Source organism: Oenanthe melanoleuca, chromosome 3 (assembly GCF_029582105.1).
Source record: "Oenanthe melanoleuca isolate GR-GAL-2019-014 chromosome 3, OMel1.0, whole genome shotgun sequence".
NCBI classification, from domain to species: domain Eukaryota; kingdom Metazoa; phylum Chordata; class Aves; order Passeriformes; family Muscicapidae; genus Oenanthe; species Oenanthe melanoleuca.
In genome coordinates, this window is record NC_079336.1 from 86121046 (window position 1) to 86137784 (window position 16739).

The window sequence follows — 16739 nt, forward strand, 5'->3', positions numbered from 1 at the left end:
ACAAGACAGCAGATTTGCTCTCAATGCATCAGGCAAGCATGAAAAAATCCAAGATATTAATACGACTGAGTCTTGAATTCTTAAGATAACTGCAAAAATTTTTAACTGTAAGAATAACAAAAACCCCAAAATAATGGGACTTTATTACAAGGCACGACAGCAGCACTTCAATTTTAACAAATTCTGCAAGACAGCAGTAAGCCTCTCAAAAGAATCTGTTCAGACTGTGGGAAATGTGCACCAAACCCAAGAGTGATTTCAAGCATTCGGGGTGCAGAGTGATGATACTGCTGAGCCAACAGTAATAGCAACTGCCAAAAGGAGCAATGCTATTCTCATCCAAACCACACATTTCCATCCCTTTCCTTCTGCTGAAAACAGTGCCATGCCTGATCCTGTGGTCTGGTAAAACATCCATAAAAAATACCCTCAAAAGCCCAAACCCCACAGACTTAACCCTCTCTCCTGAACATCTGTGAACAGCCCCTGGCTTGCTTGGATCCCTGAGATAACTGACCCTTGGGTCAAAGCCAGATTAGCAAATATCTGATAGGTTGGCTTAGCTGCACTGTCTGATTTAATGGGAAAATACTTGCCTTTGTTTGAGGTCAAACCATAATTTTAAGATTCTGCAATGGGTGTCAAACTAGCAGACAATATAAAATTAGGGTGTGATGAATCTTGGCTAGGAAGTTTAAATATATTCTGTTTTGCCCTGGAATACCATCACATTATCTGCTTCATCTATTCACTCCCAGTTCTCTAGCACACTGAAGGTTTTGAGAGCAGTTGAAATTAATTCAGAGTGGTTGAAGTTTATACTAATCCAAAAGAAAATGCAGACAGTATCAGGAGACTTACCCACTTCTAAAAGCAATAAGAAAAATGGTTTCTCAAAACAGTGTTTATGGGAGCTGCTCATGTCCAGCCTGGCCCCAGTCACTAATAACAGCTTCTATCTAACAGCTGCTAAAAAGACAAAGCCACTGGTGTAGATGTGAAACCAAACTCTTTCTTCAAACTCTCCCACATCTCACCTCCTTAGGTCAGGAGTAAAGGCCACTTCTGGGAAAGCCCTGGGATTAAGCTGTCCTTATTCTGGCTGCTCTACTACCAAATGTAGTGGTTAAAGCTCAGTAGATACAGAGCCTGCTACCTCCCTGTTTCTGGTAGATTAAAGTACTCAGCAAAAAAAATGTAAAATGTTTCAGCTTCAAGCCTATTCCATAAGGAACAGGAATATGCAGTCCTTAACCAAGTGTTTTCCTTGTTCCTGGTGGAAGACATCATATTAGCATCTGAGTTTTGCTTTTCACTCTCTGTGGGCTCTCCTGAATCTTCTGATACTCTATTTTAAAAAAGGCTTTTGTGCTGCACTATTATTGCAGTCACAGTAGCAAAGCCAGTGAGGAAACAACTGCTGTGGTCCAATTCCTGTTTAGCCTAGGCTTACAGAACAGAGAGCATCAGGAGATGCTTCTGCTTCACCCAGACAGATTGAATAAAAACACCTACAAACACACAATATGGAAGCCAGTTCTTTCATCAAACTAGCAATAAGCAACAGTATTCAGCTCCAGAAAGAGCATGCTCCTGTTTATTTGTTCCACCTACCAAGCTCCAAAAAAATCAGAAATTTATTCTGTCTGTCAACTTCCTTCTCCGATCCCTTTATTTTTTGCTATTCTGTCTCAGATCTTTGATATCCAAAAAGCAAATCATACCTGATTATTAAGCACCAAATGCCCTCCAACCCAATGTGCCACACAAGTGTGTCAGTGTCAGCCCTCACTCCAACCTCAATCCTTTGAGGCTACTTGCTCGTTAAGCACACGGCACTCCTTAAATATGCATGAGAGGTGTCAGAAGCTACAGAAAGGACTCACACTTCACTGATTTTCTTCTATCCTGCATGCAAACTAGTATTCAAAGTTGACCTCCTAGTAGCTGTGAAGAGAAGATTTGTAGATCTAATCCTCACCTCTAAAGAATTTGCTGATTTGCTTGCTTTTCTTATTTCCACCAGAACAGAGGCAGGTGCCTGATCTCAGTGGCAGAAGAGAGTTCAGCACCCTGCTCACAGAACTTCACTGGGAGGCTGAGCCTCACTTTTACACCCCCCACGGAGAGGCTCCTCCTTTATGGGCAGCAGGGCTGCCTACAGCAAAAGCTATTTGAAGTGGTTTGTCACAGTTTAAAACAGTTCTATTAAATGTAGATTTGTCAGCTTTTAAATTTTTTTGTAGATTTTAAAAATAAACTACTAGGTAAAAATCTGTCTACTCTTTAAACCATTTTTATTCTTTATAAACAGAATATATTACTCATTTTTGATTACAGGTATCAAAGTGCTAGCATAATTTTAATTTATGAACTATAACCTACACTCCTAATGCTCTTGTTCCTGTCTCATAGCAAGGTAAACAAAGGAGAATGCTCATGAGCAACTTAAAATACAAGCCTTTTGCTTCAGTGCCTCCATAATTGGCAGCCTAAAATGACAGTGGGAGAGTCAACCCCCAAACTGCAAGAACTAAATAGAAATCAATTGTACATTGTCTATAGAACACTTGGTGCATTTTAATACAGACAAATGCTGTGGTCAGTCACTTTGATCTGTGATCACAGCACCATCTCTTAATAATCATTAACAGTGTACTTTTAATGACAAATTGAAGCAAACAAAACTACAAAAACACAGTGTTAGTAGCTTAAAAGTTAGTTAAACAGTGCTTACCAAACACCTGGAAGCCTAGCACACAAGTGTAGGTTGTCCAATCTATATCCTTACAGTCAGAACGATTCCTGATTAGCTTACAGCCACTTGGAATGTCCCCTGCAAAAAAAAGTGAATGAGGAGTTATGCAATACAAAAGCTCTTTGAAGAGATGCTAATGCAGTAAATGAATGAATCTTAAATTTCATCTGGAATTAAACTGTAGAAGCAGACAGACCAGCACCTTTAAAAAATTCTAGATACTTGAAGCTTTACTTGCTTTTTATGAGTCATATTTATTTCTCATTTCCCTCTTCTGATAGCATAACCTCAAAAACACTTCCCAGCAACTTCAATACCTTGCTACTAACTCTACAAGTGCTTTAATGAAGTCTGTATTTAATAATTTGTTCTTTCTACCAGCTCCACTGATGTGCTAAAATTCAATAAATCACTCAGGAAGCTGTACTTTTAAAGCAGTGAGCAACTACTGCCAGAGAAGTCTTAGACTGCTTTACAGCTTTTAACTAGAAAAGGAAAGATTGTCTTGCAATACACCAAGCCAGTAATAATGGGTCATAGTTCTTTTCCTCCCTATACATGAAATTATAAGCAACATCACCACCTTTTGATAGGCTGCATTATCTAGATTTGAAACCTAAGCTGTGACAGGCAGAAAAAATATGTTAAGGTGACAGACATTTAAACTGTTGGATATTCTTGCCTGTAAAGGGGAAAAAACTACAATTTTATTGGACCCAGTTAAATCCATAAGAATAATAATAATAAGAAAATAAAACAGACTGATATGCACTACTGATGTTGAACTTCTGGAATAATCACTATGTGTTATATTCATGTTTTCACGGATTTAAAAAGACAAACACAAAAACATTATTACCACTAACTCATTAAAATAGCATTATTGCTTCTCTTAGTTTTCACCACCAGCAGCCAAGATAAAGTTTCAAACAAGAGACTCCAGGAGAGAACTGTGGCACAGGCCCACCAATTTTATTCCTCCAAAATAACTGGTATTGTTGACACTAATTAGACAACTGTATATATTATTTTCAATCTACAGAACTTTTGGCCAACATCAAGTCGTAGAGCCACTTGTTCTGTAAATTCTATGCTGTTAAACTGATTTATGACCTTGTAAAGAAGTAAGCTATATTTGGCATTGCCATTAGGTAATACATGGCTCTGAATAACATCAAGATATCAGGTTACACAAGTTCAAATCAGTCCCTTTGTCACTTAGCATTTTGTACAGTCCTGATCCAACACACTTTTCTAAATACTCTGACAGCTAATGCACATTTCTGTTTCCAGTGTATTTAATTTCATACTTACAGTATAGTATTTCATAGTCTCCTGAGTTTGACATTATATACTTGTTGTCCGGGGACCAGTCAAGGTGTGTAATATAGCTGGAATGTCCCTGAAGAAGAATGCAGTAACACCAGTGTGAAACACTTGATTTCATTTGAAAGTGAAGTAGAAGTTGCACCCACAGATGGGAGAGCTAACAGCAAAAACAAAAAAATCACCTTCCCACCTGCCCCAAGTCTGCACAATTCACTGGTGCTCCTTTAAAGGCTCCTAAGTCCCACTGCCACACTTGCTAACAGCTAAACAAATGCAGGCTGGGCATCGTGCCTCTCCCACTGTCCCTTGTAAAGCCTGGCCCTCTTGGACTCCAGAATGATTTACACTCCTAGAAGGCATGATGCTAAAATATGGAAGAACTCCAACTTACACTGGAATTAGAACATACACATTGCTACTAATTGTGAAAAGCAAATAATTTACACAGGATCAGTTTCAGATCCTAACAAAAAAGTGACAGATAGGAATTCTTTATTTCTCTATCCATTTAAAATAACTTCCATTAAATACACTCATGCAAATAACCCTTGCTCATCCTAAAAACTTAGGATACCTTGGTTAACAACCATCATGCAGAAGTACAAGATCATGGACTGGTTTTAAAAGAATATGCTTCTAAGCTTGTTGAAAGTCTCTGCTATGCTTTTTGCACCACACCATGTTAGCACCAGCTTTGAAAGGTGTCTACCCTCCAGGCACTGGGTCATCTTTATTACAAATCAAACCCTTTGGTCTAGTTGTTTAGTTATCACTATCAAGAGCACACTGAGGGTTAAACAACTGGCTTTGGTTTTGAGGAAGAAGAAAAATGCAGCTGGAAAGAGTACTTTTTTCTGTGCACAAATTTCTTTTGAGGGAAGTAAGAGTAATAATAACAGAAAAAATAAAGCTATGAAAGGCTCCAGAGAAGCCACACATTTATAGAAGGTAGGAATCATGGTAAGCAAATTAATAAAAGTGACATCTATGTCACTCCAACTCTTCCAATCTTCCATTTCTTCATACTGCTCCTTTTCCCCTTGTAAGACTACCTATATTGTCCCCTTCCTAGTCATTCTGCCTGGCAACAAACTGCCACATTCTTGACAGACAGATGTCAATCCATGTCCCTTCCTCAGTGGGCATTAAGAACAGTGTGTCCCTAAGCCCCCCACAGGCTCTCTTGGCACAGACTGCAGCAGCCAAGAAAGCCTGTGGTCTGCACTGGCTGCTGTGCCACCACCCCAGCTTGTTCCACAGAGAACTCTAAGAGATCCTGACTGCTTCCAGAATTAGGTGTAGAAACACACCTGTGTCCCATCTCCCTGTTCCCAGGTCCTCTGTGAGAGACTGCAAAAACATTTTGGAGAAAAGCTGGCCTTTATGATTTGTTTACTTATGCAGTCATCTCTGCCTCAAGCAGAGGAACTGTGTATTGACATAACTGCTTTGCAGTCATGGGTGAGACATATGATACTGACATGCAAAGCTGGTATTAAATTGGCTAGGATTTTTTTCTTCCCCCCTTATTTTCCAAGTCTTCCAATTTACAGTTCAACACCAACATGGAAAAGAACTGGTCAGCCATTTACTAAATCCTGCCAAACATTTGGCAGCTGTTAAAGTACCTGGGGGCGGTGGGGTGAGGAAGCAAAGCAATTGGCCAGGGGGCTTCAGGCTGCAAAATCCCTTCAGGTAAGTAATCCCAAAATGATGGACTGGAATACAGCATTGTTATCATATTTGCAATAGGAAGATCCAGTTTCTATTAAAATCTTCCTTTGATAGCTGCCCACCAACACTTTATTCTCTCCTTTTCTCTACATTTATATACAATGAATGATTCATACTATTACCAGCTAAGAAAACCATCTGACTAAATGGAAACTCCTTCCTCCATCAGCAGTGTTTATCTGTTTCAGACTTCAGTGGTGCAAGGTTCAAAATGCCCACAGCCTCTAGGACAGGCACACTAATCACTTCAGGTAAAGTCCTGTGTACTTCAGAGTGGCTGCCTGTGTGGCTTTCATCCCACAGCCCTCTGAATAAATGCCCAGCACTTTCTCCTCTTTTGCTAAGGTATCTCTGATGTAAGGCAGAGACAGCAGCAGCGCCTGGGAGCTGCTAACATGCTGGAAGTTCAGCCCCAGCCCACACCTTCACACTGCAGACTGCATAGCTGGGGCCCTCAAAAAAACAGCTGCACTCATCAAAATGGTTGCTTTGGCTCATCTGAAGTTCTGATCACAGTCAGCACTATCCCTCGCTGTGGAAACAGGCCCACAGGTCACAGCCTTGCCTCTCAGCAGCAGCAGAATGCCTGGCTGTGACTGAGAGGGGATTTAACCTAACAGCAGGCATACAGCCCTTATGCACCAGCTAATTCTGGTTCAGTAGATAAAATCCTTCTGAAAGAATTCAAATAATGCATTCAAGCTGGAAGAAACAACCAGAAGTTGACTACCAGGAGGGCTGAGTCATACTATTTGGAGGTCACCCGTGAGGCTACTGAATGACAGCATGCCAGAAGGATGCAGTGCCAGGAGAGTGCTCTGGGACCCAAGCATGCCTGGGTGTCTCCCTGCTTAGCATCAAGCTGGTACGGACCCGCCAGGCTGCTGGCAGGGAGCACAGGGGAGGGGCAGGGCAAGTGAAATTGGATCTGCAGCCTCGCAGAGAGCTCCAGGCAGCTCCACATGGCTGCCTTCTGCACCGGCTGGGAGGGGCAGGGAGCTCAGCCCCGACACAAACTGTGCTGCTGATCTTGTGTTCTACAGGCTGTCACTCACACTGAAAGGAAAAGGATAACAGAAATCTGCTTTGAAGCCTTGACACTTCTGCCTGGGTATAGCAATGCTCAATTCTCCCACACCAATGTTTACAAATCCCTTTCCTGCCAAGCCAGCGGGCTAGAGGGACATCCAGATGTTGGTTTAAATTGCAATATGCTCTCTCCATATACATTATAAATAGAAATAAATGATCTTATACATCATCAAAGAGCTCACAGAGACCTTGAAATACATAGCAAACTAAATATCATGTATGTTAACATTAGCCATCTCTGAATGATTTTATACTCCATTGTTAAAAAAGTGTGTTGAGGTAAGATGCTGTACTGAGGTGCAGGCAATCCACTGCCATCCCCACCAGCCCCTCTGGGGCCCTGCTCTGAGCTCCCTGTGGGCTCTGTCCTTTCCCCACCGTCTGAGCTCAGGCATGGATGCTGCTGCCTGTCCTGGCAGCCCTGTGCCCCCCACAACAGCTGCACACAGGCTGCTCTGACCCCAATGCTCTAGCCTGGGTCACATTTCAACAGTGAACTTACTCCTATGACATCATCTGCAAATCTCATCAAGTTCTTAATGCAAATATTTTCACTAACCTTAAAAGATAGCTGAACTTAAGTCCAAGATGACAGATAACTAAACATTCATGGAAAACAGTCTTTTTAGCACTGGGACAACCTCATCCAATATAACAACAATAACAAACTCCACTACCCATGCTACATTTAGATCTATTTACTCTGGACCACATCCCTCAAGTTGAAATTTTGTAGCAACAATTACAACTGAAAAAAATGTATATTTGCAGCCTCCAAGACCACACGTTCTAATGCAATGTCATCACCCTAATATTATGTTGGTTCAAGAAGTACTTTACCAATAGGAGGAAAATATCCCCAAACAAATGCAAAATTTCCCTTGAACAAATTTCAGCATATAGGTACAAGGCATTTCTCCATCTTACTGCCAATTTCCCATTCAGAGAAAGAAGGCAATAGTCTGATAAGTTAGTCCTGTATCATGCAAGAGTGATCTCTGCACACTAACAGATGCAGTAGCTATCAGAGACTGAAGTTTAAAACAATCAAATGCTGAAAAAAACCTACAAAACATATAACCAAAAAGGAAAAACATTAATCCTGAGAGAGTTTACCATCTTAACACCTAAATTTATGTACAAGATGTAATAATCATGTAATGATTACACATGCTCCAAAACTTACAGTGCATTTTCCATATCTGCTATACTTTCTTCCATTTTCTGTTACTACATAGAGGTAAATAAAGTTGTCGTGGGATCCAACTGCAAGTAAGGTGCCATCTGCAAAACAGAATATTTGATATAAATAAATAGAATGTTTGTTCTGTGAATTTTAATTATTTCAGGTTTATTGCTAAGACAATAGTCTCAGTTAAACTACTCTATGAATTGTACTGAAGGATTCATAACAGTTTACATTATGTTGCTTTTCAGCCATATCTGTTTACTTTGTGGGGATTTTTTTTGGACAAGTTCTTTCACTTCTACTTTTTTTTTTTTTTTAGAATAAGTGTTCAATGGACAGGATATAAACCCTGAGACTGGACCAGATTTCTGAAAGCTGTTGACAGCAGGCAGACTGGAGCTTTATGCATCATAAAATGCAGAAGAGTATTTAGACTATGGATAGCTTAACTTTGTGGACTGCATATAAATCAACACTAAACATACAAAGATGTGGAATTTTCAAACATTATAACTATTTTTCTATTCTACCTTGTCTGCTTTTAAAAAAAATGTATGTGGACATGAGCTGCCACAAATCACAATCAAACACCTCTAAGCATCAATGAACATCAGTGATTTATAATAAATTGCTGTGCTTGGCACATGTGGCAGCAGCAGAGGAACATTTTGCTCACTGACATGGCATGTGAGCCAAAAAAAAACAAGAAAAAGATTTGCAAGAGTGTTCTTCCATCCTGTTTTAACAGAGAGGAGTCAGCCTCTGACTATTTGTCATGTCACATCTGAAGAGGAGACTCAACACTGGTTTGGACTCCATGTAATCCCAGAATAAACACCTCACAAATAGCTCTGACTTCCAGACAGACATGAACTTAGTTTTATGGGTTTGCATTAATAAACTTGAAAAGTAACTAAGAAGGATATTAAAGTAATAAAGAAATATTAAGCTTTTTACAGACTTTTCTGTTAACCTGTCAACTATTTGAGAACTTTTTTGGAGGAGCAAAGCTAGCATTTATTATAAGAGCAGAGTTTGAGGTGAAGAAAAGGGAGGGAAAGGTGATGGTGATATTTGCAGTTACAAAATTCCAGGATTTAGTACACACAAACAAATCCATAAGCAAATCCTCAGTTACACATTAAGCATTTGAAACAATTTTTCCAAAGCTGTGCTTTTTCTAATGCCTGGGGAGGAGTTTAGCACCATTTAGCAGAACATCCATCTGGTTTATCAGAATTATTCTGGCTGTACAAGTCTGCCTACCTACTGAGTAGCGCATCACTGAAAGCTGCTCGTTGCCATCAGTGTGTATTGAAACCAGATCCCTCGTTTCTGCATCCAAAACAAACCACCTAGAGAGAGGAGAATTCCAGTAAGTATCACTTCCACTAAACAAAAAACCCAAGTAAAACAGACATAACCACTGTCTGCCTTCATCATCTTATGCTAGCCCCTCAAGGGCAGCATAGAGAACATCTGTTTTTAATAGAACACTTTTCTGGTTCACAAAGCAATACAAGTTTCAGTGAACAATATATGAGAGATTCTAAATACCATTCAATTTATTCCCCTTCCCTGAACACTGTAATAACCACCAAAACTTCTACTGGACAATAAACATGCCACCAAACATGACTGCATCTTATCATCATTAAGCCTTTAGCTGAATTTCATTCTACTTCCCTATTTTGAAGATATGTTTTGATATAAAAACTGATCTTTCAATTTTTATAAAGCAAAGTTAAAAAAGACAGAAGTAGTAGATCTAGGTGGAAAACATTTCCATACTCTTTGTAAACATAAATTACATTCTAGTTTGATATTTTTATCTCAATCCTTTTCATTTCTATGAATAATTTTATTAAAGTAAGAAGGAATAACCAACCATTCACTAGAATTTGATGGTTCATAAACTACCATTTTATTTTATACTTCTTGCTTGTATGATTTATAACTAAGGTAATTAATTGCATTTTTTATTCTTTAACAATAACTTTTATAACTGCAATTTATTATTTATGAGGCACATGTCAGATGCTTACAAAAATTCACTGGCACATAAACCAAAATGGCCCCTGAAAGCAAGATCAATAGGACCTGAGCATTTTGCAATGGGTCTGATGCCCTCCCAACTCCTAAATACACTGAACATCAGCAACACAGAAACAGTGACAATTTAATAAAAACACATATTCATATCCACAGATCATGAAAATAGAAGGTGTCAATATGGCTAAACACACTGAAGCTGTACTCAGAATTTAATTTCTTTGCCCCAAACTTCTCTCACAGCCATGTATATACACCACAGGCAGGTTTCTATCCTAATGGCAAATGGCAGGTTCAAACACTGGAAATGAGCAAGGGAATCCCACCCTCTATCTTACAGTGAACTCAGTGGAACATTGCTAAACCTGAGACCATTTATTCCATAGCAAAGCTGTAAAATGAGCTCCAGGAACAACATCACACACTGCTCTCTATAGATGGGCATGAGATTCCAGTTCATGCTCATCTGTACTCATCAGTGTCCAACAGCCAGGCATCTGGAAAGCAGCCTGGTCCCAATGGCTTAAAACCAGTTTGTGGTTAGAGAACCACATGAAAGAAATTAAACAAAATATACATAGAAAACCCCCAATCCCACATTGCATGGACTGCTGAATAACCTGTGTGCAAGACAGACAGAACCAGTGGAAAACAGGTAATGAGTAGCTCTGTTGCCTGATTTACCTCCTTTGGCTCTGCCTTACACTAACCTTGCCCTTTAGCCTTGTTTCCTTACCAATGTTAGCACTTCTGTTAGAACCCTGTCTTTTTTTTCCACAGTGTCTTTGAATACTCATATGCTTAGTACTCAAGATATTCTACACTATTACTCAGAGAAAGCTCTGCTTCCCTACAAATAGTACCACTGGAAGCATGGCAAAAGGATCTGAAACGTGCCTTGAAAAAACTTTTTTTAGTTTTTCCAGCTGTGCCTTTTCAGCACGCAGCAGGACACACAAAGAGAATTAGTACTGCCAAACAACTGATGATCAGGTCCACAGCAGGTATTTGAGGAAATGGTAACAAAACCTGCAGTAGGCCCTTTGCAGACAGTCCAAAAGGGGAAATTCTGAAAGCTGAGCTGCACTAGAATGGTAACAGTCACACACAGGGTTTGGGTTCACTGAGTTCTAAACAGATTGGACTAATTTAATATTTGCTTTAAGATTTTTAGGCTGTGAATCAAATTATTAAAAGATTTGTTATGGTTTTTATGTAGGCTTTTCCTATCTTAATCGAGATATATCATGCAGCCCCCATTCCTTGGGAAATAACTCCTTTGGATCAGATTTTCTGGCACAGAAAGCACTGCATGATGCTGCTGGGTAGGCAGTAATTTTAAAACTGTTTTGTTTATCTTGACTCAACTCCATTTATTTCTTATCCACTTATACACTTACTAGGTCTCATTTCAACTCAGTTTCATTTGTATATCTCAAACTCATCACTGAACCACAGTTTCAGAACACACTAAAATATAATGGTGAAAATATAATTGCTTAAAAACTCTTTTTAAAGGGTAAACAAAAACAACAAAAAACTCCAAGGCCATCATCAAACTTCTTGAATGTCTTATAAACTTGTTGCCTCAAGTAAATTAAAAATAAGAATTTAAACTGAATGTGCCAAACTCAAAACATAACACTAAGTGCTCCAGGAGAGGGAAAAAAAAAGGACACCAAAAGCAAGCAACAGACTGAATGCTTTAGCTATGCAATGTGCCTTGACTGTGCTTTAACATAAGCTCAAAAACATCTAAAAACTCTAAAGAAATATAGCCTGACCTTCCTTCCCTTTTCCCTGTTTCAAGTACTCTTAGGCCTGTATATTCTGTTCTGTTTAATAAGTATAGAAACATTTGTGCAATTTAATGTTTACAATTGTAAGATAGAAAGAGTCAATGTGGTAATCAAATACACAAGAGCTCAGCAAGGTTTTTACTGGAAGGTAAACTTGGTTTTGTAGCCTGATATAATACCTAATGAATACCTCTTCATCTTGGAGAAAATTCCCTAAAAATATTTAGCATTTCATTTTTCCAGGAAATTTTAAGGGTGTTTCACATGTTCAGTAGTTTCTAAAAAACAAACTTCAAATAGTTTTTAGGCATGAGGTTAGGTACAAAAAAATTTCTAGCTGTCAAACACACAAAAAAACTACCCAATTTTCTTACATGCACTAGGCATTATTTTATCATCAAGTTATCAACCATGAGGTATAACTGAAAAACAGAAAAAAAATGCTGGTAGATTTAATATGTGCTCCTCTCACCTTTCTAATGCTATGAATATCCTGGTTTTTTTTCTTTTAATTGGTACATTGGTACTCCCTTCCCTGGGAGGTGATACCAAGTCAGAGTTTGACTATGAAATAATATAACTTTTTTTCCCCACTGTGAGAAGCCAGAGTTAAAAAGATTCAGTTTGTACTTTGACAGCTTTCAAAAGCATGGTGACTTCAGGAAGAATAGGAACAGTTCAGTATCACTTCAGTGCCATGCTGAACTAAGTCTTACACAAAAATCAAAATACCAGTCTGCTCACTTGCCTCTTCACCTCAGTTTGAAAGGTTGCAAGTGTGTTTGATTTGGGAAGGACAAAGATTTGTAGTGTACCTGCCTTAAAAAGAAATGTAATGTGCACATAACATTGAAATTTAAGATACTTGGAACAGACAATAAAAAGGGCTCATGGAAACTCCTGCAAAAAAATAGCTTAAAAAACACAAAATAAAACAAAGCCCAAGAGCTGGGCTTTCATTTCAAGAGTTGTTGAAAAACCAAACCAGCCTAACAACAATCAGACAATTCTTCTGTCTTCACCTAACTCATGTAAGATGCTCTGCCCCCTTCTGCCATGCTTTTTAGGCTCCATAACCTCAAGCAAAAAGAATAAAAAGCTAATGAACTCCAATTCTAAGGTGCACTGTGTTAGTGTCTGCTTTGCACTTTCTGCCACCAGAGCTGAGCTGGAAGGTGCTTACCTGCCCGAGTGGGTTCCGATGGCGACCACGGCTCCGCTGGGATGGAAATCCGCACAGTGCCCGGGCTCCTGCACGGGGAGGCACAGACACGTTACTGCCCATCCTCATCCCGAGGGCACAACACCCTCCTTACACCACAGCTATCCAACAGTCTGAGCTGAGCTGACACAGGAAAACAAATCACTTAGCAGCGTGCTAATCCTCTGACAGCTCTTGTCTCAGTGTAGCGGTGACATGCACTGCAAGACCACCTTGTGAGCAACATTGCTACAACTCTGTGAAAAAAATAATTTTGCTTGGATATTAGCAGAGAACTAGCCAAACTACAAAATGGGTGACAGTAAGAAAAGGGTATCTAAAGCCAAACCTTCACAACTGTATGATACATCTTCAAATTGCTTGAATAACAGGGAAAAAAATAAATGTAACATGAATAAAGGACTAAGATTTATTCAAGTTGGCTTGTCAAAATGAATCAAGCAACGGTAACCAGATTACACTGTACACAATGCCTGATGAACCTTACTAAGTTTATCAAAGCTTCCAGACAGCAGCTTTTAAAAGCATAACTGGAGGATTTTTGCTTGCAATCAGATGGGACAAGAGTGTTTCAGAAATGGAATGCTTTTTCCTATTTTCTAGCTTAATATTTAAATTAAAGGATTAACATACATCTAGCAGCCTGGTCCATTCCAGTGTGTGGTCCACAGAGTTCCACATACAAACTTGCCTATCTTGGGCACATGTTAAAAATAAGTCTTTGAAAGGATGAGATGCCAGTCCCCAGAGTTCATCTGTATGTCCCTAGAAAGAAGCCACATGTTATTTAACAATGAATAAAATGAAGAGTCTTAATATAACACACCAGCAGAGAAAACTTTTACATTTGTGGGTTACAGATTAAAAAATCAAGTTGTGCTCACCTGTACCTCTACCACGAAACCATCATTAAACGTTCCCCTCAAAACAAAGTTTCGTGAAGTACCCACTAAAAATTGATCAGCTTTTCCTTCTGCTACTGCTCTGATTGTTCCATACTGGTCAGGAACCTGGGAAAAGAAACATCTGTCAAATCCCATCAGGCATCTTGACAGGTGCCTCATTTTGGAGGGCACAAATAGATCACAGTGACAGTATCAGAACTGGAGTTCTCTCACTAGAAAGGATCAATCCAATTATTATAACCTCCATCAGGGCTTGACCTGAAACCTCCCTCATCTACTTGTTCAGTACAGGCATACAAGATCTTATTCCAAGACAACCACAGTTATATCATTTCAGTAACTTCAGTAGAAAAAAATTACAAATTAAATTACATAGCTTTTAAGTGTCAAATTCACTAAACAAATGCACTCCACAGCCTTACAACTTATCTTACAAGGAAAGGAATAATTCACAGTTACTATTTACCTTCCAAAACACATTTTGAAAACCAAGAAAAATCTTGTAGTACACAGTAAATGCTTCCTGATTTTCTTAATGTTTCCTGATTAGTCTGATGTTCATATGCCTTATGTTGGCAATGATCCTGAATTTTCGTGACTTTGTTTATTGCAGTCTTGAATTCTAATATACTGCTTTATTTTACAGTGTGCAATTATTTGTTTTCTAAATTATTTTATTTGAGAAAATACACTAATATTAAGTGATAACACAACATAACTTAACATAGAAAAATCCATCTGTCAGGATTCTGGTAACATAAAAAACAGCTTTAACATAATATTATTAACACAGGAAAACAGAGTCACTGAAATGAAGAGTGTGTTACTTAAGTCTAAGAATTGTATACAATAGTCATTGATCATCTTCTCTGTCATGTTTTCTAAATGTCAGTATTAGATTGAAGGCAGCAACAAATTCTGGATTGAACTTCTGTAAGTGTTAAGAAAAATATGCTGCTATAAATGGACAATAGGTAAGGGGAGTAAACCAATGTGTAAAGATCTTCAATGTGGTTTAACGAGACCACATTATTTCAAGATAAAGCAAAACCCAAGTTTTTAAAATTCAAAATACACTACCTTTTCCAGTTCATCCCCACTGACCTAGCACTGCCATACTGCCAAATCACAAAGAACAGACATATTCACTGAACACTTGGTTTAGGATAAATTTGAAAGAAGCTCCTCATACTAGCTTATTAATCATTAATTATTACAGAATTCCAATATGTACTCTACCACTTGTTTACCTTATGTCAAACATTCTACTAAAACCCTCAAATGCTGGTGACATTGTCTTTCTCTGGAGATGCAAACTTATAAAAACATAGGCAATACTAAAGAATATCCTCAAACATCCTCTCTAACAGGATGAATTAAAAAAAAAAAAACAACAAACAACTAAGGAAGGGTTTTGAAGAAAGAAAACCCTTAAAATTTCTGTTCTTTAAACACAGGAGAATTTTAGCCTCATACAAGCTCATATATAGGCTAACATTTAAACACTTTCATAATAAAACATTGCAATCCACTTAAAAAACAGCAACCAGAAGATATTCTTTCATCCTAACTTCCCCTACTAAGGGTGGGGAAGGCTTTGTCTTGCTAGCCAATACCTTGTTCAAGACAATTTACTTTTCTTACCTCAATTTCCCTTTCAGGATTTAAATCATGATCCCACAGGATGATCTTTCGGTCTTTCCCACCTCCAGTTAGCAGCATTCCATTCCTCATTTGACAGAGTGTGAACACACTGCCATCATGAGCTTTGATCTGTCTGCTTATCTGATATACTCCTATACACACAAAAAAGAAAATAAGAAAGAACAATACTCATTTTTTCACCTAGGGTTTATGAGAAGCTTTGCCTAGGCAGAAGAATAAAGGAAGTATATAATAATAATTACATTTGGACTGTCAGACTCTTAGTACTGCAAACACAAGGTGGTAGTGTTTTCTTACAGGATAAAAAAAATAAAACAAAGAGATTGATTGTCTTACAAAATGTGAAGGCAAAAACAACAACAACTGGTAAACTGCTTTCATTTCTCTGCTTTCCAAAGGAGTACAGTGTTTCCAGATGCAAGAGAAACTGTCTTTTAGAGTCAAAAAATATTTAGCAAGTCATTATTAGAAAATAAGTAAAGCTACTTTATTAAAAGAAACTAAAAGACTTTGCTGTCTATATTCTTTTGGGAATAAAAGGCCAATTATTTATAGAGAAGTTTCCAGGATGCATGAACCTAATATCTAATGCTGGATGCTGACACACATAAAAATAGTACAACCAGCATTTGGCATCTATAAAGACAGCAGTCTACCCAAAGAGAAATACTTGGAAGAATGAAGGAAAAATTGAACAAGGGTAGCAAAAGAAGCCTTTTGCATCCTCATCAGGTCTTCACATCAAAAGAATTGCTGTGGAAAGCAATTTTAAAAACCCAAACAAAACAAGATTCTGGTGCTGCATATTTTCAAATAGCAATCACAGAAAAAGTGAAACACCACCCAGCTATGAGCTTAACTTTGCTGACTCTCCTTATGGCTCAAGTCACACTGTGAGAGTATGAGATCAAGTCCTGTGACCAATCTAATGTGATAAGCCAAGTAAAAACCCCGCCTTTAGTTATGTCAATGTAAATATTCTATTTGATAATGC

The 16739-nt window shown here is 38.4% G+C and overlaps 1 protein-coding gene across 3 annotated transcripts in view; it reads right to left on the reverse strand.

Annotated features, from left to right (window-relative positions):
• Nucleotides 1-16739, reverse strand: part of EML4 (EMAP like 4) — a 146553-nt gene that overhangs the window by 5045 nt on the left and 124769 nt on the right. For all 3 annotated transcript variants that reach the window (XM_056487623.1, XM_056487624.1, XM_056487622.1), the window contains exons 15-22: nt 15725-15876; nt 14060-14185; nt 13809-13940; nt 13137-13204; nt 9369-9457; nt 8100-8197; nt 4073-4160; nt 2738-2836 (exon numbers count right to left, since the gene is read on the reverse strand). In XM_056487623.1, the coding sequence (XP_056343598.1) occupies nt 2738-2836; nt 4073-4160; nt 8100-8197; nt 9369-9457; nt 13137-13204; nt 13809-13940; nt 14060-14185; nt 15725-15876 (852 nt within the window). The remainder of the gene's footprint in view (nt 1-2737; nt 2837-4072; nt 4161-8099; nt 8198-9368; nt 9458-13136; nt 13205-13808; nt 13941-14059; nt 14186-15724; nt 15877-16739) is intronic.